Source organism: Myotis yumanensis, unplaced genomic scaffold, assembly GCF_028538775.1.
Source record: "Myotis yumanensis isolate MYYU_CA2020_CCGP unplaced genomic scaffold, mMyoYum1.0.hap1 SCAF_11, whole genome shotgun sequence".
NCBI lineage: Eukaryota > Metazoa > Chordata > Mammalia > Chiroptera > Vespertilionidae > Myotis > Myotis yumanensis.
The window spans coordinates 52396838-52419272 of NW_027223762.1; the positions used below are offsets into that span (position 1 = coordinate 52396838).

Below are 22435 nucleotides of genomic sequence, written 5' to 3' on the forward strand. Positions count from 1 at the left end.
ATAGTTCGTTTTCGACACTATTGAAATTGCTCTTCCCTTCTCTCGTCAATCCATGTCTATGGTCTTAAAGATAACTTGTTATGTAAAATTATTTATTTATCTAAGATGCACCTACACTGAATTTATCTGAAAAATAAAAAAAGTCGATATTAAGAAAAAAAATTGTAAATGGAAGATTATAAGAGAGGGTTTCGCGTGCCAGCAAAAGTTACTGGCGTGCCATGTTTGGCACGCGTGCCAGGGGTTGCCCACCTCTGACATAGATCCATGTATGCTGCTGCTATTGGCTGAAGACTTCAAAGCCCTACCTTAGTGGGGGTGGGGGCTCACAATTTCAGTGCAAGTGACTCCCCTGGAGGTTCCCCACCTCTGAGCCAAGGCAGTCTTTAAAACACTTCAGGAAAACAGCTTCAGACATCCCCTCAGCAGCGTTTCTCTCTATAGGATTCATATACAGCCAGTGGGGTTAAAAAGAGGCAAGAGACCAGTTGGTCCTCTTCATCTTAAATCACCCCATTCCCTCCACCCGCTACTGTGCAAACATCTTCCTCTTCTATCAGCTAAGCCCTAAAGGGAGTCAGTCTCAGTTTCTGAAGATTCATCTGTTTTCCTAAAAAGGTCAAGCATGTATAGGCATGTATGATCCAACTTGAGGAAAAATGCCCACGGTACTCTTGTGATACATGGATATTTTCATTCTAAGGAAATATAAAGAGTTATATTTTGTCACTCAAATGGAAATTTGAATTTACATGTGTGTGTTTTTCTTCATTTGTTTCTCTCTCTCTCCTTTCCCCAGTTAGGCTCCCCACATATTCTGCTTAGTCACTGTATCAAGAATTACTAATAGGAGGATAACAGGTATTTATATCTGAAAATTAAAGAGTGAATTTTGTTTATTACATATTTAAAGGTGGAAGTTTCTAAGTTTGAAGATTTGGAAGTAGTTAGTGCTGAAGTGAAGCTCAAACAATTGCTCTGGGATTCTATGTCCGAATGGGATCAACTCCACCAAGACTGGTTACAGGTAAAAAAAAAAAAAAAAAGCTCTCAATTCTTAAATCATGTTTGTTTTAATGAAACTTAAAATCTTTACATCAATTATAATTGTTAAGCAATTTTGGTGAAATATGCAATGTTATCATGTTATGGGAATTACTGTAATTTTTCCAGTGAAAAGCACAAAGGTCTTTCTGTCACTGTACTTCGTAGCATAATGCATGATGGGAAGGCAGCTCCTCAGGTCCTCCGTTGAAGAAGGCTAACTGAAGGGAGCACCAGAGGACCTTGACTGCTTTTGTGGGTTTTGAACCAGTGCTGTCATGATCCAGTGCACCCAAGTGTCCTTGAGGATTGTAGGTTTTTACTGGGGATCTGTACACTTCAGGTTCCTGCTAGCTTAGGTTCTGTTTTTATTGTCCTTCAAAAAAAAAAGAAAGAAAAGGAAGCTATTTGTTCACTGTAATAGAGTGGAATCAGAGCGATGAAATTTGGGCTCTTCCTTGGAGAGCTCAAAAGTAAATTAACTTAATTAGGGGGCCAAGTAAAATAGAATTTGGTTTCTAGGTTCTATCTTTATATTTAAATTTAACATGACCATCTATACTTTCAATTGTGAAATGGACGTGTTAGAAATGCCACCAACTTCACAAATACTCTTTTACACTTGCTCATTCATCCTACCAGTGCTGATACCTATAACTAGAAGTCATAGGTCTGGGTTAAATAACAGTGACATAGGTTATGTTCTCCAGAGAAGGTTCTAGCTGCTGGGGATACCAGTGGAAAATAAAGAGAACAAAGTCCAAACCATCATAGGACTTACCTTTGGTGAGGAAAACAGAAAACAAGCAAACATCTGCTATAATAGCAGAGACTTTTAAGTGCTCTCTTATAACTCACTTGTCACTTATCTCAGAAGTAGAAGCTCCTGAGGAATAAAGAAGCTTAGAGAGTTTTCTGATCACCCCCAAAGATGAGGACAGTGGCTTCCAAAGTGGCAAGAATTCATAAAAAATGCACAAAAAGACCCATTAGGGGTTTGAAAGAAAATGTTGAATCTGGGGGGAAAAAAATGAAAGTTTAACAAATTTTCTGATACCTCAGTCCCTATGACCATCTGACATTTCAATATATGTGTACACTAATATGTTTATATAACTGAAATATTTTTAAAGATGCATGAATATTTTGGGGCATCTTTAAATCCTTTATATTAAAGGGGCACATAATCAAACAGTAGGAGAATACTAGGTAAAATTTATAGTTAGCAAGAATAAAAATTGCTGTATATCTTTTTATAAGGTTTGGTCCTCAGGAATAAATTACAGGATTTGTAATAATGTGTTGATATAGGAGACAAGGACATGAAAAGAATAATAAATATGCCCACTAGACTATTAGAAATCTCAATAAGTAAAGCCACTTCCAAAAAAGTATAGAGTTGAGTTGGATTAACAATTTTGCTACTGGAAAATCTGAATAAAGTAAAAAATTCCGCTGTTTCAATCTAGCCCATTATCTTATATCTTAACTTCTTTTTTTCCTTTAATTTTCATAGTCCAAATTTGACAGCCTGGATCCGGAATCCCTAAACAGTCAAGTCTCTAAATATGCCAAATTTGTGACTCAACTGGAAAAAGGCTTGCCACCCAACAGTGTAGTGCCCCAGCTAAAATCTAAGGTGGAAAAAATGAAAGAAAAGGTAAGTTTGGTAGAAATTATTTCCAAAACTCCAATCAGTAATATTGCTCCATGCCAGTGATACTGACATCGGGAACTGCTCTGCACGCAGAGAGGAAAGAACAGACTCCATTATTGAGGAGGAACAGTCGGCCGCTCTGTCTTCAACTGGCCGAACCGTGCAGCTAAATCCCATGGCTGGAAGTGGCATTCAGAGTGAGAGTGCTTCCCCATCGGCTCAGCCTATAGACGGCAGGACAAGGCCAGGGCAGCCTTGTCCATTGACAGCTCTGCCCCAAACAGATATGCCCTTTGTCCAGACATGCCACGATGTGAGGGAGGTTGGGAAGCTCAGCAGTAGGTGTGCAGGGCTGGCTCTTTGAAACCTGTCACTGCTAAACCAGCGCTTGAAATGGAAAGGAAAAGGGAAGTTATTTTTTATTCTTTTAAACAAAAAAAAGAGATAAAGGACTGAAAGAAGACATGAGTAGAAAGAGTAAGCAAAGCTTCGGGCACGATGCGAAGCAAATGTTCCCTCTTGAAGAGTGTTTTTGTAGTTTTTTCTCCTTTAACCTTGCAATATCTAGTCAAAACAGTTCTTAAAGGTTACTTATGTCAGTTTCTTTATTGCCTTTAGTGTGCTTTTAACGTATAATTTAAAAAAAATTCACTTGTCACCGTCTGCATTCCATCTTTTGTTCCTTGGAAATCCTGGAACTTGCATACAATAAAACTCATTTTTTATGGCGTTTTATGGGAAAAGTCATGTAGCCAGCACAACAGTGTTGTACAGAATACTCCCATCACCCCCCCCACCACCACCACCACCACCAAATTCCCTTATGTTTTCCCTTTGCAGTTGCTCCATCTTCCGTTCCAACCCCAGGCAACCACTGATCTGTTTTCTGACCCTATAGTCTTTTCTTTTGCAGAATATGATATAAATTGAATGATACAATATGGAGGCTTTTGAGTCTGGCCTCATTCACTTAGAAAAATGCATATAAGCTATGCACTCATATCCAGAATGCATAACATACTCTTATAACTCAAAAATTAAAAAGGTAAAAAAAAACCCTTTAAAATGGGCAAAGGATTCAATAGACATTTCCCCAAAGAAGATCCATAAAAATACACTGAACATCATTAGTTATCAGGAAAAGACAAATTAAAGCTGCAATAAGATACTATTTTGTACCCACAAGGATGACTGTGATCAGAAAGACAGATTATAGGCAAGGATCTGGAGGAATTGGAAGCATCATATTTTCTGGTGAAATTATAAAGCAGTACAGCCTCATTGGTTTGGCAGTTTCTCAAACCAACATAAACTTAATTTACCAAGTCACTCCACTCGGTATATACCTAAGAGAACTGAAAACATGTTCACATGAAAATTTGTATATGAATGTTCATAGCAACATTATTCAAAACTAGAGGCCCAGTGCACAGATTCGTGCACCAGTGGGGTCCCACAGCCTGGCCTATGCCCTCTCAAAATCCAGGACCCCTTCGGGGGATGTCAGAGAGCCAGTTTTGGCCAGATCCCTGCAGGCCTAATTAGAATTTTAAAAATCCCTCTATGTTGTTACATGAAGCAATAGTTCACTAATTTTTATTGCTGAGTAATATTCCATTGTGTACATTACTACAGTTGATTATCTAATGTTTTTGCTAATGGTATGTGTTCTGTCTTTACATATACAGCAAACACAATATATTGTCATCATTTTTGTTTTAGATAGTTAGCTTTTAATATAATAAAAAAGGAAACAAAATTTACCTTTATTCCATTTCCAATGTTCTTTTTTTCTTTGGATGGATGTAAGGTTCTGACTCAGCATATTCATTCTGCCTGAAGAACTTTCTTTAATATTCCTTACTGAGTAGCTATGCTAACAATGAATTCCCTAAATTTCTGTTTTAAGAAAGTTGTTAATTTTTTTGAGTGATGTTTTCACTGGATATATAATTCTTAACTGACACGTTTTGTTTTGTTTTCATAAATTTAAAAGTATCCTTTCATTATCTTCTTGCTTGTATGGTTTCTAACAAGAAATCAGCTGCAGTTCTTTTTCTTGATTTTCTGTGAATAACATGTTTTTTTTCTGTCTGGCCGCCTTCAAGATTTTATCTTTTCCTTGTTTTTTGGCAGCTTGTAATGCAATATGCCTAGGTGTGTGTTGATGTCATTTTGTTGTTGTTGCAATTTTTATGGTTTGTATTTATTCTGCTTGGTTTTCTCTGAATTTTTTGGATCTCTGGTTTGGTATCTGTCTTTAATTTTGAAAAAAATGCAATGTAACTGTTATTTCTTCAAATACCTCTTTTGCTCTGTTTTCTATCTCTTATTCTTCTAGAATTTTTATTACATGTGTTTTAGGCTATCTAATATTGTGCCACAGCTCCTGCATATTAGGTTACAGGTTTTCGTGGGGGAGGAAGGGGATACTAATTTTTCTCTGTGTATTAGTTTGGGGAATTTCTACTCATTTATCTTCATGTTCACTGATTCCTTAGCTGTGTCAAGTTCATCAAAGGCTCTCCTTATCTCTCTTACTATCTTTTTTATATCTAACATCTGTTTAATTATAATTTCCATCTTCGTATTAACATTTCCCATCTGGTGTTGCATGTTGTCTACCTTTCCTATTAAAACCATTAATATATTCATCACACTTACTTTTTTTTTTTTTTTAATTAAATCTTTATTGTTCTGATTACATTTGTTCCTCTTTTTTTCCCATAACTCCCCTTCTCCCAGTTCCCGCCCCACCCTCCGCCGTCACTCCCCACCCACTGTCCTCATCCATAGGTGCACAATTTTTGTCCATTCTCTTCCCGCATCTCCCATTCCCCTTCCCCCCCGCCAAGAATAGTCAGTCCATTCCCCTTCTATGTCCCTGATTCATTGTAATCACCAGTTCATTCTGTACATCAGATTATTTATTCACTTGATTCTTAGATTCACTTGTTGATAGATGCATGTTTGTTGTTCACAATTTGTATCTTTACCTTTTTCTTCTTCCTCTTCTTAAAGGAAACCTTTCAGCATTTCGTATAGTACTGGTTTAGTAGTGATGAAGTCCTTTAGCTTTTCCTTATCTGTGAAGCTCTTTATCTGACCTTCAATTCTGAATGATAGCTTTGCTGGATAAAGTAATCTTGGTTGTAGGTTCTTGGTATTCAGTACTTTGAATATTTCTTGCCATTCCCTTCTGGCCTGCAAAGTTTCTGTTGAGAAATCAGCTGACAGTCGTATGGGTATTCCCTTGTAGGTAATTGAGTCTCTTTCTCTTGCTGCTTTTAAGATTCTCTCTTTGTCTTTTGCTCTTGGCATTTTAATTATGATGTGTCTTGGTGTGGTCCTCTTTGGATTCCTTTTGTTTGGGGTTCTCTTCGCTTCTTGGACCTGTAAGTCCATTTCTTTCACCAGGTGGGGGAAGTTTTCTGCCATTATTTCTTCAAATAGGTTTTCAATATCTTGCTGTCTCTCATCTTCTGGCACCCCTATTATTCTGATATTAGTGCGCTTGAAGCTGTCCCAGAGGCTCCTTACACTATCTTCACACTTTCGGATTCTTTTTTCATTTTTCTTTTCCAGTTGGGTGTTTTTTGTCAAATCTTTGGTTTGATTCTTGTGCTCCTCTGGTCTGCTATTTGGTATAATATTCTTTATTTCAGTCCGTGTATGCTTACTTTCTAATTTCTTTATCATAGCATCGAGGGTCTCATTAGTTTTCGTGAGGCTCTGCACAAGTTTATAGCAAGCCCTCAAAATTGCGATTCTTAGCTCCATATCCTCCATTTCTGTCATGTTTTTTTGTCTCCGCATCTTTTATGCTTTCTTGGTGCACCCCCTTGTGGTCTTTGTGCGCAGTCTTGTTCTAGCCAAGCCTTAATTGTTGTAGTTAACACTAGAGGGATTTGACCACCAGGCCGACTGGCTGTAGGAATCAGCTGTGTAGAAAACGTCTGCCTTCTGGGGAGGCGCTAATCCAGCCTTTGCCTGAGGCGATCGGCAAATGGCTGTGCGCAGGGTTTGGGCGGGGCGGGCTCAACAGGGTGGGCGGAGGGAGCAGTTATGGCCACTCTCAGTCCCGTTCCCAGAGGCTCTGCTTCTCAGAACCCCGGCAGCCGCTGCAAACCTCGGAGAGAAAGCTGCCCTCAGGTTCCAACTGATGCCGGATAATCCCGCTTCTCCCGTTTGAGTCTGGGTCCCTAGAGACTCGCCCGGATCTGGAGCCCAGAGTCTGAGACTCACTCCTGACCGAAAACGACAACCGCGCCCTCAGCCACCAGCCCGCTTTCGCGCGCACCTCGGTACCTTTGTATTTTCCACACTGCGCCTCCTCTGAGCCTCGGTTTGCTGTTCTCTTTCCTTCTAGTTGTAGAGTCTCTCTTCAGCCAGCCTTCCTGTGGTTCTGGGTGATGTCCGTTCCGTCTTTTAGTTGTATTTTTGAAATGGTTGTTTGCGGCAGCGGTCTCCGGTGTTTACCTACGCCGCCATCTTGGTCTCCTCTCATCACACTTACTTTTTAAATTTTATTTATTTATTTATGTATTTATTTATCTTCACCCCAGGAAACTTTCCATTGATTTTTAGGTAGACAGGGAGGGAGAGAGGGAGGGGAAGAGAGAGAAACATCGATGTGAAAGAGACACATGAATTGGTTCCCTCCCGCATGCACTCTGACCAAGGTCTGGGATGGAACCTGCAACCTAGGTAGGTGCCCTTGACCAGAAATCAAACCTTTTGACCCATCAGTGTGAGAGCTGACGCTTTAACCACTGCGAAACACTGGTCAGGGCATTAATCACACTTCTTTTATAGTCCCTGTCTGTTAATTCTAACGTGTCATATCTGAGTCTGGTTCTGATTGTTTTTTGTCTCTTGGATGCATGTTTGTCTGGTCCTTTAATACACTACTTACATTTTGGTTACAAGCCAACATTTTTGATTTGTGTGATATAGTAAGTAATGCCTTTCCTTCCATTGGCATTTTGTGTGGCACGTTACATTACATCTAGGTAGGAACTGGGGTACATTTGAGGTTTGATGTTCCTATAACTGCCTCCAGTATACCACAGCCTTTAAATTGTCCTAGTGATACCTTGTGTGTAGGGTTTGATCTGGTTTGCCAAAGATCATTGTTTCCATTCCCCCCTGACTTTGTGGCCTCCCTTTGTATTGTGCCCAGAAAGAATCTGTCTCTTATAGTTTTCCGCTCTGTACGCCACTGTTTTTTCCACTCAATACTTGTTCGCCTGGTAGAAGAAATGAAAGGGGCAGTCCCTCATATTCTGAGTAAACTCTATCTTAACAAGGCATTGTGTCCCTTGTTCTCAGAGTTATTACTTTCCTAAGTATTCCTGCCCCTCCTCTACCTGTAGTTAGGAGCCTAAAGTGTATTTCTGTCCCTCCCCTGTGGGTAGAACTTTTTCTTTTCCTGTTTCGTTTCTCCAAATGTCTATAAATACCTACAATGAGTTATCACCAATATCTTAGGTGAGAGTTTTTGTTCCTCCCTTCTCTGACATGAAGGCTTTGGGACCAGAAGGAAGCTAGGAGAGTTTGGCTGCTGTTTCCTTCTCCTGCTAGCACCATAAGGTAGGCTTTCTGAGGAGTCTCCCCAATCTTTTCTATGAACACCTCTATATGTGTAGCCACCGGGTACTTCACCCTCTCATGCTACCCCACACTCAGTCTTTAACAATTTATTTTTAAAACTTAACCGAGTCTTCCAACTCACTTAAGTGGCATCCCAGGGCAAGGTTCCCAGATAATCAAACTCTCAGGTTCTGTTTCTTGCTGTGGAGTAAACTGTGGGGACGACAAGTTTGAGTTAGTTCCCTGACCTGCAATTTAGGTTTCTGATGGGTTCGATACAAGTCATTCGTTTGAAGTTTGTTCAGATTTTTCGTTGTTGTAAGAGATGTTCTTTCCAAATCTCTACATTCTCGGATTAAAATGCATGGGGCCTTTGAGCGTGTTTGTTTTCCAGCTGCCAGTTATCATTGACTTGAGGAACCCAACTTTGAAGGCTAGACATTGGGCAGCTATTGAACACACAGTGGATGCCTCCCTACTGGAGCTTGAAACTCCATTAACCTTGGAGAAGCTCTCCGAGTTGCATGTTTTCGACTTTGCCCAAGAAATCCAGGACATTTCAGGACAGGCTTCTGGAGAAGCTTCCTTAGAAATCATTCTTAAAAAGGTAAATATGAAAAACATGTATCTTTCAGCTCAGGTAAGGAAAGGTTTTCATATCACCAACTTTTGGGTTATCCAGATAGATTTTTCAGCAGTGCAGCTTTTACCCTCTCATTATCAATCGTCCTTCTATTGTTTCCTTATATTTATCATCATTATTATTGTTATCACAATTATAAACATCTTCCTTCTACTAAGCTTACAGCCCAACATAAACATAGCTTGAAATTTGCATGTTTATATAAAAAAACCACTTACCAAAGAATATCTTTTACATCAAAATACATTATCTTTCAAACTACTAGAAAAGACTATGTGAAATACTTCAAAAGATGTTGAAAAAAGTTCTCTATTTAGTATACTTCACCTCTTTTCCCTAAAAATTCACACATACTTACCAATCAAATGTGTAAAATGATTTTTTCCTTTTAATTACATCACAAGTGATAGGAAATACACATTAAAGTATCACAAGTTATTCATATGTATTAACATCGGTCAATAAAATTAAGCAAAGCAGGGTTAGTTAGCTAAGAAAAGGATTTTTTTTTAAGGATTTTAAAAATTGTAAAGGAAGAGAATGGGATTATTATGTCCGTTTCACCTATTTCATTTCACATGCATTTATTAAGTACCTAAACATAAATGAACTTAGATAGCCTAAGACTTGAATTCTTTCTAAGGTGGAGGATTCATGGAAAACAACTGAATTTGTCGTTCTCCCTCACCGAGACACCAAAGATGTGTTTATCCTAGGTGGCACCGACGACATACAGGTGGGTAACTGGGTTATTGAAAACTTATGGTGAATGTTCTGGCCAGAACTAGTTCTAAATCTTTTATGGGAGATTATGATAGAAAAATGGAATATGAGTTATTAAATAAGAAAATTTTAATTAGGAAGGAAAAGTATGGGATTTGATAGACATAGATGAGAATGAAAGGCACTTCAAACCATTTAAATGAAGCAAAGAAACATGAATGAGTATTTCAGGTTTATAGCACACCGAGAAGCTAAATTCATTTGAATTTTCTGAGAGTAGGTGTACATGGCCATGCTCTATATGCTGTGTGTTTGGAATATTCTTAGTGACTTAAAATCCAAAGACACATTTGTTTAGCAAAGGGATCTGGGTCTTACAGCTCAATTTAAAAAGCAAAACCCTGGTCTATTAGGTTGTACCCAGGCCAGAACTGGAGATGAAATGGCTTTGCTAGGTATCGGCTGGTAGAGCAAGTTCAGATGTTACTCTGGACAGTGGATGGGAGAGCAGACTCAAGATGAAAGTCGGTCAGTATAAGGCCAAGTGATGCTAGGTGATGGGGCTTTTGCTCTCAAGAAGCTTATAATTTAAATAAAGCAACTGAAATCCTTTAGATTAACAGACTTTTTAAAAATGCATATGTTCTGTGAGAGTTGCTATAGTGTAAGGGGGAGAAGTGGGGTTGGAGGTAGAGTGAAAACTGTCTATAATCATTCAGAGCTTGATGTGAATTAATCTAAATTTCCTCTTCCTAAAGATAATTGAGGGAAAGTGGTGTTTCATTGGTTAGAAAAGACAGCTAATTTTTCTGTCTTTTGCTAGTTTTGAGTACTTTGAGAAATAAAGGCCTGGATGACTAAATAGTGTTAAGAAGGTGCCAAATACTTTAGAGTGAGAGAGAGAAGAGAGTTGAACCAAACCAAAACAAATGCCAATAATAATTACAGAAACAACAAAGATTTGGCAATCAGACAACCCTTTATGGCATTTGAGAGGACATGGTACTGGGTGGTACGCCATAGCAAATAGGATATGGAGGGAAAGTGGATGGGGAGGTACCAGTATGTCCGGCTAAGCTATTCGTTCAAGAAGCAAGATTTTAAATAGACGCTTGGGGCTAAATACCTGTAATTATCTTTGAGAGCACAAGCACATGATGTTGCATCATTTTCTTCTTCTTTCTTTATAGGTCCTTCTTGATGACAGCACCATCAATATCAACACCATTGCCTCGTCACGTTATGTTGGGCCACTGAAAACTCGAGTGGATGAGTGGCAGAAACAAATTGCTTTATTTAATCAAACACTGGTGAGTAAGGATCAGTTCATTTCAGGGACTCAGAGAACTGGAGGGTCACTGGACCTTAGAAATCATTTGTTCAATCACTTAATACATAATTTAGATGTAATATTTAATTGATGACACCTTATTCTGTTCAGAATGTAAGGAAAATTCAAATCTGTTGGAGCCCTTCTTTCCAAGATTATCCCATCACCCTTGTATTAGTCATTATTGCTATGAAACAAAATACCACACACTTAGTGGCTTAAAATAATATGCATTTATTATTGCCTAGTTTCTGTGGGTCAGTAGTTCGTTTGTGGCTTAACTGGGTCTCCTAGTTTGGACTTCACACGAGTTCAGTGAAGCTGTGGTCCATCATTGATGGGTTCTCATCACCAATTCAACTGAGAAGGGATACACTTTCAAGCTCACTCAGGTTGCTGGCAGAAATGACTTCCTTGCAACTCTGGGATTAAGGGCTTCAGTGTCTTGCTAGCTGTGCTCTGGAGGCCATCCTTAGATCCTTCCTGTTGCCCTGGGTTTTTTTTTCTATGTGGACTTTCCCCAGCATGATGACTCGCTTCATCGATCGAGCAAGGTAGAGAAAGACTCCCGGCAAGATGAATACACACATAACTGTGCACATCCTGGTACCTTTGCCATGTTCTCCGTGGCTGTAGGCAAGCACCCAACACTCAAGGGCAGAGGATCACACAAGGTTGTGAACAGCAGATCGTGGGGGTCACCTTAAGAGTCTGGCCACAACAACCGCCTAGTTGTAGAAAAACACTGTTGCTTGAAGACTCCTTGGTACCTTTTCTTGTGGCACACACCTCCCTTTTATTTGATTCTACTTCAGATTATCCCACCGCAAAGCAGAAAACTCACCCACACGGATTGCACTTTGTTCCCATCCAATCCTTTTCTTAGACTTCAGCTTTTTAGCTTGATTTAATTGTGTTTAGGTTTCTATATACGTATTCTAAGATGAAGAATTATCTGTGAAATCATAAAGCCACTGGTGGGGGGGGGGAAGCACAATTTTTTCCAACTTTGTTTCATAGAGATCTTTCTCAGGAGTTCATCCTCTTCAGTGAACACTTTATAATCTGGCCCGTGCCTAGCCTTCTTGTACTGATGGCCGAACCCTCTGAAGGGAGGGGCTATAGATCAGCATAAAGGACATGTTCCCATAGAGGATCCTTAAAAGAATCCAATGCTGACTATTGGGGCTCCTCCAGAGATTAGAAAGTGTGAGACCTGGGATAAACCAGGAAGTAGTTTTACCATTAGGGCTCACATGTAACCCCCAAATCTTGAGTAAGAAGTGAGAAACCTTTTCATGGATCTTGGGCAAGAGGCACAGAGAAGGGGAGGTCTATAGACTTTAGTTCTGACACTGCATTTCTGGTTTCTTTAATTAACAGTGATTGTCTCTGTGAGGAAAGCAATGAGTCATGCTCTTCTTCCTCCCATTGTTCTGTATTTGCCACGTTCTGCCATTAGCAGGTTTTACTTTTTTGATTGAAAAAAATGAATCATATATTTCTTTTTTTTAAAAAAAAAAGGGGAGGAGGAAAGACTATACACATAATTGAAAAACATTTTTTATAATCCTTTCTATACAGGGTGAGGCAAAAGTAGGGTTACAGTTGTTCATGTGGGAAAATAATACAGTAATTAATAGAGAATAATACAAGAAGAAATGATGTTTCACATGCTCATGACTGTAAACCTCCTTTCGTGGCAGCCTGTATTCGGAACTAGTCACTAACCTTACCACTTCCCAACCCTTCAGGTTTCTTTAAATAAGCATCTTGCCACTACTCCCCACCCCCAAATGTCTCCTTTGGGGATTTTAACCCTTCTCTGGGTCCAGCCTAGCGACCACACAGTAGACTCATTATAACTATTCAGTAGAAAATGGGTTGAGATTGGGGTGAGGCGAGTCTTGAACTCTGTAAGAAGTTTCATTTCAACAGACCCAGAGGAAGCCCCCAAAAGGAAAACGATACAGGGAGTCTCCACATAATTATTTTTAATGTAGCTGAATGTTTTTAATTGGGGGTTAAAACTTGACCATGTCCATATTTTCCTCCCAGGAAGAGTGGCTGAACTGCCAGAGAAACTGGTTGTACCTGGAAAGTATTTTTAATGCTCCAGATATTCAGAGGCAATTGCCTGCAGAGTCCAAGATGTTCCTTCAGGTGGATAAGTCATGGAAAGAGATCATGAGGAAGGTGAACCGGTTGCCTAACGCTCTTCGAGCGGCTACTCAACCAGGTATAGAACAAAAATTTTAAGAAGAACAAAAAGACTTTACAATCATCTAAAATGTTTATCATCCAGGAGAGTCTAATAATATGCGGTGCACTCAACCCTTAATTCTAGTCAGCACTGATGACCAGGAGTAGTTGTAATACACTGGACGCTCTTGCAATGTGGATTGAACACTGTTATCTTGTGAGCTTTTGCTCTCTTTATAATTTGGGAACACTGCCGCAGTGTCAGTCATGCTTCCATTTCACCATTTTGACTACAAGACATAACAGTTACCCCTCCCCCAATGCCCCATTCTGCTAAAGCCCTCACAAAGTTGTAACCATAAAAATGTCCATAACGTATTTTTTTAATCCTTACCCGAGGATATGTTCTCAGTGATTTCAGAGAGAAAGGAGGGAGAAAGAGAGAGAGGGAGGGAGGAAAGGAAGCAGATAGGGAGAGAGAGGGGGGGAGATCAGGGGAGAGAAAGAGAAACATCAGTGTGAGAGAGAAACATCAACCAGTTGCCTTCTGCACATGCCCTGATCAGGGATCGAACCCAAAACTTGGGTATGTTCCCTGACTGGCAATCAAACCCACAACCCTTCAGTGTACAGGACGACACTCCAACCAGCTGAACTACACTGGCCAGGGCTCCATAACTTCCTTTTAATCAACTCATTAAAACCAGTTAAAAACATTACCACCGGTTGTAATTTAAATCTCAACGTTTGAAATGCGTTTTAATAAGTTTCGTTTTCTAGGGATGTGGCATCAAACTCTTTGCAGCATAACCATGGTTATTGCACTTCGTGATTTGTATCCAAGCCTCAGCAAGCTTGTTTATTCTGCAAATGACAGCAGATAACCTATCCTGGTAAATACCCGCAACAGCTGCCCTGCCATTGGCAGCCTGCGGGGCTATGCTTTTTGTCTAAAGACTCACCATAAAATAGAAGCCGACAGGAAAAAGCTGTATGGCAGGATAGAATTGAAAACTTTAAAACTTTGGGGCTTCTGGAGGCTGCTCACATTCCTTGGCTCCCGGTCCCCTTCTAGCCAGAAATCGCATCACTCCAGCTTCTGGTCTTCTCATCACAGCTCCTTCTCTGCCTCTGACCCTCCCGCCTTCCCTCTTATAAGGACCCCTGTGATTACATTGGGTCCACAGGATGATCCACAATACTCTCCCATCCCACAAGCCTTCATTTAAAGAGCTGCCAAGTTCCTTTTTCCACATCAACTAGCATTCTCTCAGGCTCTGGGGACAGGACATGGAAATCCCTGAAAGACTTCAGCTCTGCCTACCACATCCACTTAATTTGCATATTCACACCTTTTGCTGCAAAAATATTCATGTGTTTGATTAGAATGCTTCCCCAGTTCTTACTAGACTTATGATACAACTTTTTAAATTTATAAAAAAAAAATCTGATTCCAAAATACATCTAGTCCTAGGGATTTCGGATAAAGAAACCTGTATACATCATTTCAGGTGATGATAAAGCTATGAAGAAAAATTAAGCAAAGTAAAGGGGCTAGAGTAGCCATGTGTGAGAGAGAGAGAGAGAGAGAGAGAGAAGAAGAAGAAGAAGAAGAAGAAGAAGAAGAAGAAGAAGAAGAAGAAGAAGAAGAAGAAGAAGGAGAAGAAGAAGGAGGAGGAGGAGGAGGAGGGGGAGGAGGAGGAGGAGGAGGAGGAGGAGGAGGAGGAGGAGGAGAAAGAAGGCTTTTTTGATAAAGTGATTTCTGAGCAGAAACCTGTAAGAATGAGGGAATGAAATAAGTATGTGCATCTGAGGGAGTATCGTTAAAGGCAGAGAGAAGAACAAAGGCGCTTGCTATGCACAAATATTAGAAAGGAAGCCACTGTGGGTTGGGATTGTGTGCACAAGGAGAAGGGCTTAGAAGGTAAGCCCAGAGAGATGAGCTTGGGTGGGAGCTTGAGAGTTGGATTGGGTCATTGATCACATCCTGTGGGACCATGGAAAAGACTGGGTTTGATTCTTGGGTGGGCGGGTAAGCCAAGCACTGTAATAGGTATCAAACCACCAAAGTTAAGTAAGACATGAATCTTGCTCCTTAAGTTGCTAGAGTTTAGTGATAAAGAAGTAGGATCCCATTGCCACAATTCAGCATCTAAAGACGGCAGAGGAAACAGAAGATATGAGTAAGAAAGTTCAGAGAATGGCTTTTTTTGGAGGGTTAAGAAGACAACTGTTTGGCTTTGGTTCATGCACCCTCAGCCCCTCAAAAGGGAGGAGTGCCAGCTAAAAATGTTTCAAATTAAATTCTGTTCAATTATGGTAAATATTAAAGTTAATGTTGATTGCATTAATACTTTACATTCTTAGCCAACCCCACAAATTTTAATTTATTAGATTGTTTTTACCAAATAAAACCAAAGCTTTAAAAATGTTATCATATTTTATTTCCCTTAAAATTATATTCTCTATTTGTCTTAACACAATTTTACCAATAACTTTGTTTTTCGATGAACAGGACTCCTGGAGACATTTCAAAATAATAATGCACTACTTGACCAAATTCAGAAGTGTCTAGAGGCATATTTAGAATCAAAAAGAGTTATCTTTCCCAGGTAAGTTTACAAGCAACCTACGATATTTTTTAGTAGTTAAGACTATCCATTAATTTAGAAGGATGTACTTAAAAACAAGCCACAAGCTCAAAACATCAGGGAATCAGAGAGGGAAATGAGATAAAGATGTGTGATAATGACAGGCCAGCTAATATCTTGACCAGGGAGTGTAACTCTCAAGGCAGGTGCAAGTTTGGGAAAGGTTTAAGTGGGTAACAACCCAAGGTGCAGGAAGTATTCTTGATGGCAGCATTACTTCACTGTTGGGTGTATTACATGTGTGCCCATGGGTCCATGTGTCCACAGATGTGGATGTGAAAAGTTAGAGACCTGTGGTGCCTGAACAGGTTTCTTTAAGTTAATTGGTGGCCTAACAATGTCACTGTAGAAGTTGTCTAAGGGATTATTTCACAAATTCAAATTATTTTTTTTACTCATCTTCACATTCTAAAAACATACCAAATGTGCCCTAACTGGTTTGGCTCAGTGGATAGAGCGTGGCCTGTGGACTGAAGGGTCCCAGATTCGATTCCAGTCAAGGGCATGTACCTTGGTTGCGGGCACATCCCCACTATGGGGTGTGCAGGAGGCAGCTGTTTAATGTTTCTCTCTCATCGATGTTTCTAACTCTCTATCCCTCTCCCTTCCTCTCTGTAAAAAAATCAATAAAATATATATTTTTTAAAATAAATAAATAAATAAAACATAACGAATGTTATGCTCAGTGCTGAAGAGACAAAGAAGAAAAGGCCATATCGCTGCCCTAATGGAGCTCATGGTTAACAGTTGGACAGTCATGGCCATAGAGCAGCGGTTCTCAACCTGTGGGTCGCGACCCCTTTGGCGGTCGAACGACCCTTTCACAGGGGTCGCCTAAGACCATCCTGAAGATCAGATATTTACATTACGATTCATAACAGTAGCAACATTACAGTTATGAAGTAGCAACGAAAATAATTTTATGGTTGGGTCACAGCATGAGGAACTGTATTTAAAGGGCCAGAAGGTTGAGAACCACTGCCATAGACCATTATGATATAGGTATATAAGACCAGAGTATGACTACTTGATTGTAGCAAAAGCTCCCTACTGCAGCCAGTGGGGCATATTGTACCACAATGCAGAGAACATTAGCAACGTGGTTCATCTTTCATGGTTTTTTTCTGTTTGCTGTTGAGGAATAGGAGCAAAGTTCTGTTCTAGAAAACCCCTGAAGCAGCCGGGGTTAGGTGCTTATCTGGGTTTCTTGGTTGAGAGGGATTGTTGCCGAGTACCAAGAAGGCTACGTGTGTGCAGAGGAAATGCAAGATCCAAAGGTCTGGTTGAATTTTAACAGAAATAGTTGGGCTTTAAAGAATCTTACTAAATCTTACGGAAATCTTACACAAATCTTACTAAAACGTCATTTAAGCAAAATGGAAACAGATGGAAGAGTTTGAGGTTCGGAATGTGCCTTTTGTCTATTTCACTCTTAAATCAGTAGTTCCCCACCTGGATCAAAGATATTTTTTATATTTAAAGAAACAGCTTATGATATGTAAATAAACCCAGGCACAAATTTACCGATGAAAATATTGAGACCCAAAAAGCATCAGCTCTCTTTCTTTCTTTTGTTTAGAATTACATCAGTGAGGTGTGTAATGTTTGTTATGTCAGGAGGCTCTGTGAGGCATTGATTTCACTCTAAAAACCTTATGGGAGCTCTGCATGAGCCATGGACCATATTAGGTCTTGGAGACACAAGATGAATGCAATACTGTTCCTGCTCTCACAGTCCAAGCTTTACAGCTATCTGTTTCTTCAGTTAAAAACAAGGCTTGGGGACAAGTTAATTATGAATGTATGTGTTATGTTAAAGAAGCAGGACTAATAGAGTGCAACCAGAAGCATCTTTATTTGTAACTACTGACTGCCTCTGCATTCCCTGCCAGGGACTAGTTTCTTCCTGCCCCTCCAGACGAAATCTTGATAAAGCCTTATGAATTTTCTGGTCATTCTCAGATAATAATATTCCAAAAAAGACCTCTTGTCACCTTAACCCAATAAATGATCTGTAATAATCAAAGCTCTCAACTCCTTTCAAAGTTAAAATGTCCTCCTTCATGTGCCACCCCCGTTGCCAGGAAGGTGTTAGAATGATGAGGATGTATGATGATCAACGTTCTCATTTTCTGATAATTTTCTGAGGTCTCCAGGGTGGAGCAGGGAAGGGAGGGGAGGCAAGGTGACAGGAGAAACCTGACTTGATGGCACCCTTCTGGTCCCCTCTCTCACCACGTGGGGCCTGTCTTGGACTCGTGGGATTCCCTCTAATCCTTAGGGATCCCTCTCGGGCAGCTTCCTTCACAGAAGCTAAAGTGTCTTCCCTGGCCAGGCTCTCCTCCCTCACCCTCATCCCTGGGCATCCAGACATGCACCCTCTCTAGTTCTTTTCCTAAGGTTTCTTCATGCCTCCAAATGGCCCTGTTGGACAAGTTCTGAGAAAATCCCATGCCTGGTCCACATGCATATATTCACAGAACCAAATAAAGTTCCTGTGACCACCCATCCATCCATCCTGACTACCAGGTGTGTGTGAGGTACTAGGCGAGGTCCTGGGGAAACAATATATCTTCACTGTGGAAGCTCAAAGACAAGTAGCAAAGGCATGGAACAAATCAGTGTAACAGCAAGAGCCTGCATTTTTTACAATTTTTATGAAAACTGTCTTTTATTTACCAGGTACTAATTCTAGATGTTTGAGGTGCATCTGCACCAACAGGCACCACAACTGTATTTAGAGACATGCGGTGTCTCTAGAATCCCAAGACCAGTGGGCTTGGGGGTCCAGGACATCCGTGGATGGGGAAGAGATGCGGCTGAGGGATTTATCTTGTGTGTCTACATAAGGCTTTGCTTCACCTTCAAGTTACATTTTAAGTATTTTCTTTCATCCAGATTTTATTTCTTGTCAAATGATGAGCTTCTGGAGATTTTGGCCCAGACACGAAATCCCCAGGCTGTGCAGCCGCACTTAAGGAAATGCTTCGACTCCATCTCAAGGCTCGAGTTTGCTATCCTGACTCCTGTTGAAGGGAAAATTCCCTCTGTGGAGGGAGAGCCAGAAAAAGTGTACACTAATGACATTTTAGCGATGCTGTCTCCAGAGGGAGAAACGGTAAAGGGCTTTTTTGTTGGTAATTCTTGTTTTTAAACATCTTTATTGTTGAAAGTATTACAAATGTCCCCTTTACCTCCCCTCGCCCCATTGACCCCCTCCACCCCTCACCTACCCACTCCCATCCCAGGCCTACCTCACAATTTTCTCTGTTCATGGGTTATGCATATATGCATATAAGTTCTTTGGTTAGTCTCCCCCCACCCCCACCCTTTCCTCTGATATTCATCAATCTGTTCCATGCTTCCATGTCTCTGGATCTATTTTGTTCATCGTTTTATTTTGTACATAGATCATGTGATACTTGCCTTTCTCAGGCTGGCCTCTTTCTCTTAGTGTAATACTCTTCGGGTCCCTATAGGAAAACTTTGTTACTCTTTCAGGGTTGAGAGTAGAGGTTTATTCATTGTCACTCTAAGCATCCATCAAGTGCTCCTGCTACTGGGACTCTGCTGGCTCAGCAGTTTCAGGGGTCACCAAGCTAAAACTCTTGCCCTCAGAGCTCTCTATTGGAGACATAGTCAAACAGACTTTGCAAAGCAGCTCAGTAAGTGCAGTAGCAGAGGCACATGCTCTGTTCTTGGGAACAGAGTGGAGAAAGGGGAGCCATGTCTTACTCACAAGAGTAGACGGGTTAAAAGCACCAGTTCTACTGCCATGCCTGGATTCAAGACTAATGGGATACGGAAGACTTTCAAGTATTACTATATGTCAGCTACTTAGAGCAGTACCCAGTGGGGGCTCTGAAAGTGTTAGTTCTCATTGTGAGCAGTGGTGTCTCCAGGGCCCTGCACAGGGCCGGACGTGTGGTAAACACCAAGCAAGTGAATGTAGTAGCAGACGGTGGAGAACCAAGTGACTTCACACACACACACACACACACACACACACACACACACACATACAAGCAGAGACAGCCAAGGAAGAGGGAGCGGAACCATGGGAGGGGGAGCATTCCATACAGAGGAACTGAGCAGGGAAATGCTGAGGATTTCAGTTCAGTTAGAGCACAGTGGTGTCTCTACCGGAGTGAAGGAGCCTGTAAACACTTTACTTGTCCTGAGTTGATCTTCTTGCAAAAGAATTTGCTCACTCATCCCTAGTGCAGAAGAAGGAAGAAGGGAGGAGGACCATGGCTAGGATCCAGGAGAAACATGACATTTAAAGGGAGGGTTGACAAAGAAGGACAGAAAAGGAGACCCAGACAAACAGTCACATCATTGGAAATTCAAGATATACATATGAAAAGGATGGAAAATTGTCAATTGGAGTTGACAGCTGGGAGAACGTTGCCAACCTTAGTGACCTTAACAGGCTGGAGGAGTGGTTGGGACCAACAATTAGATGGCAGCAAGCAGGAAAAGAAAGTGAAGGAATTTACGTAGTGTGTGTAGATAGACTCTTCTTGCAGGGAGTTGGTTCCCAAGGGGAGCAGTAAAATAAAGGAATAAGTGGAGAGGGCAAAGAGAGGGACAGGGTGGGACAGCAATAGAAAGATCCAGTGTTTGTGGTCAGGCTTTGGTGTTTCCATGGCTCAGCACGGAGGACGGACAGCCTACAAGTCCCACGTGAGCCATACAATTGATGCTCTGATTACCTTCTAGGTTAGACTGGGAAAAGGTCTCAAGGCCCGAGGCAACGTGGAGGAATGGCTGGGTAAAGTGGAAGAAGCCATGTTCACGTCCTTGCGCCGCCTGTGCAAAGCTGCCATCGCCGACTATCAGGCGAAACCGAGGACAGAATGGGTGATATCTGGCCACGCTTCTCAAGTAAGCGACACTCCTTACGTTTCCAGCTGACTCCCTCTTCGGTGAGATGCCTCACGCACTCAAGGAAGATGTTTCCATGCAGGTGATCCTGACCATTTCTCAAATCACTTGGTGCCGCGATTTGACTGAGTGTTTGGAAACAGATGAAAATCGTCTAGAGGCCCTGGAAGCTTTTGAAAAAGTCAACTTTGAGGTGAGATTTTTTAACAGAGTGACACTGAACATATTGCTGTGCAAGATGGTCACGGTGGCTTTTATTGGCACGGTTAAAACAAATTCCCTTTCTTTCACAGAATTAATGCTCTGACGTGATTTCCAGAGCTTTGGAGTTCTCCCTAAAACCATTTATGATCCAGTTTTCTTAGGGCCACTGCCTTGGTGTTTGTATATAATTTTATATGAATACTTAATAAAAATAGAAAAAAACAATTCAAGAGGAAAATGTCAGGATTATAATTTTTGCATCCTTTAAGGAGAGATTGTATTTCCTGGGTCCTAATATCTCTCACAGAAGTTCATTCAATCTAGGGAAACACCAGGATTTCTGCCAATTCTATTCTTAGGCTCAAGATGTGCTTTAGAACCCTCACACAATTACCAATAAAACAAATAAGGGAATGAATCTAAATGCAATTCTACAAGAATTTTCAAGCTACAGTTGGGAGCTGCCATTCTGCAGCTCTGCCTATTCTCTCACTCCAAATTCAATTCTACTTCCAAGCAATGTTTCATTTTTAAATAATCACTCTTAAAACAGACAGAGGAGAGAGGATCCTCAGCAGACTTGATGGTCCTCAATATAGTTCAGGTCAAAGAGCCCGGAGAAGAGAGTGGACTCCCTGAGGGAAGTCCTGTTGACTCCTGTGTGGAGGGGGGTCCCTGCTTCTGGTTTATGGAAAACTCAGCCCAGCTGTTCAAGGCCTTCAGGACTGAAAAATGCCAGTTGCTCTTCTTTGGAAAAGGTTTAGCTATGTAGGTGACAATCAGGAGTTCAATCTATCAAAAACGCTTTTATTTAATCAATCTGTGGCCTACTTAAAATGCTCATATTTTCTGATAAATCAGAGGAAGCACTACTCCCAAAATGAGGCATACTACCTTAATCTCACTTAATTTGTAGGGAAAACCCATTTTCTCGAGTGTCATCACCACATCATGGTTAAGAGCATGGGCTTTTCTGAGGCAAATGTCTACTCGAATCTCATTTTTGCCACTCCTTACCGGTGTGACTGCCCTCAAGTTACTCACCCTCTTTTGACCTTGTTTCCTCTCATGGAAAATGGGGGTAAAGATAATATATACTTCATAGAAGTGTTGTAGGAATTAAATAAGTTAAACTATTGTCCTGTTTGGTCACAGAATTATCGGTTCTTATTTTTAATTTAATTTTATTATTTTTTAAATTTATTTATTGTCTAAGGTTTTACATATGTCTCCTTTTTCTCTCACTTGACCCCCGCCCCAAGCCATTCCCACCGTGGGCAAGCCGCTACCGCTTCAGTGTCTATGTCCATTGGTTATGCTAATATGCATGCATACAAGTCCTTTGGTTGATCTCTAAACAGCCCCCGCCCCCACCTCCCCTGCCATTTGTCTCTGGATCTATTCTTGTTCATCAAATTATGTTGATTATTATATCCCACATATGAGTGATCATGTGATATTTATCTTTCTCCAACTGGCTTATTTCACTTAGCATAATGCTC

The 22435-nt window shown here is 40.7% G+C and overlaps 1 protein-coding gene across 4 annotated transcripts in view; it reads left to right on the forward strand.

The window, feature by feature from the left end:
* DNAH6 (dynein axonemal heavy chain 6) overlaps positions 1-22435 on the forward strand; it is a 253702-nt gene that overhangs the window by 72897 nt on the left and 158370 nt on the right. For all 4 annotated transcript variants that reach the window (XR_011473183.1, XM_070429592.1, XM_070429593.1 and 1 more), the window contains exons 17-26: positions 914-1027; positions 2561-2704; positions 8688-8900; positions 9580-9672; positions 10850-10969; positions 13048-13228; positions 15707-15803; positions 18741-18960; positions 20565-20729; positions 20812-20922. Coding sequence is in view for 3 of the 4 variants with exons in the window: in XM_070429592.1 (XP_070285693.1) it covers positions 914-1027; positions 2561-2704; positions 8688-8900; positions 9580-9672; positions 10850-10969; positions 13048-13228; positions 15707-15803; positions 18741-18960; positions 20565-20729; positions 20812-20922 (1458 nt within the window). In the remaining variant the exon portion in view is untranslated. The remainder of the gene's footprint in view (positions 1-913; positions 1028-2560; positions 2705-8687; positions 8901-9579; positions 9673-10849; positions 10970-13047; positions 13229-15706; positions 15804-18740; positions 18961-20564; positions 20730-20811; positions 20923-22435) is intronic.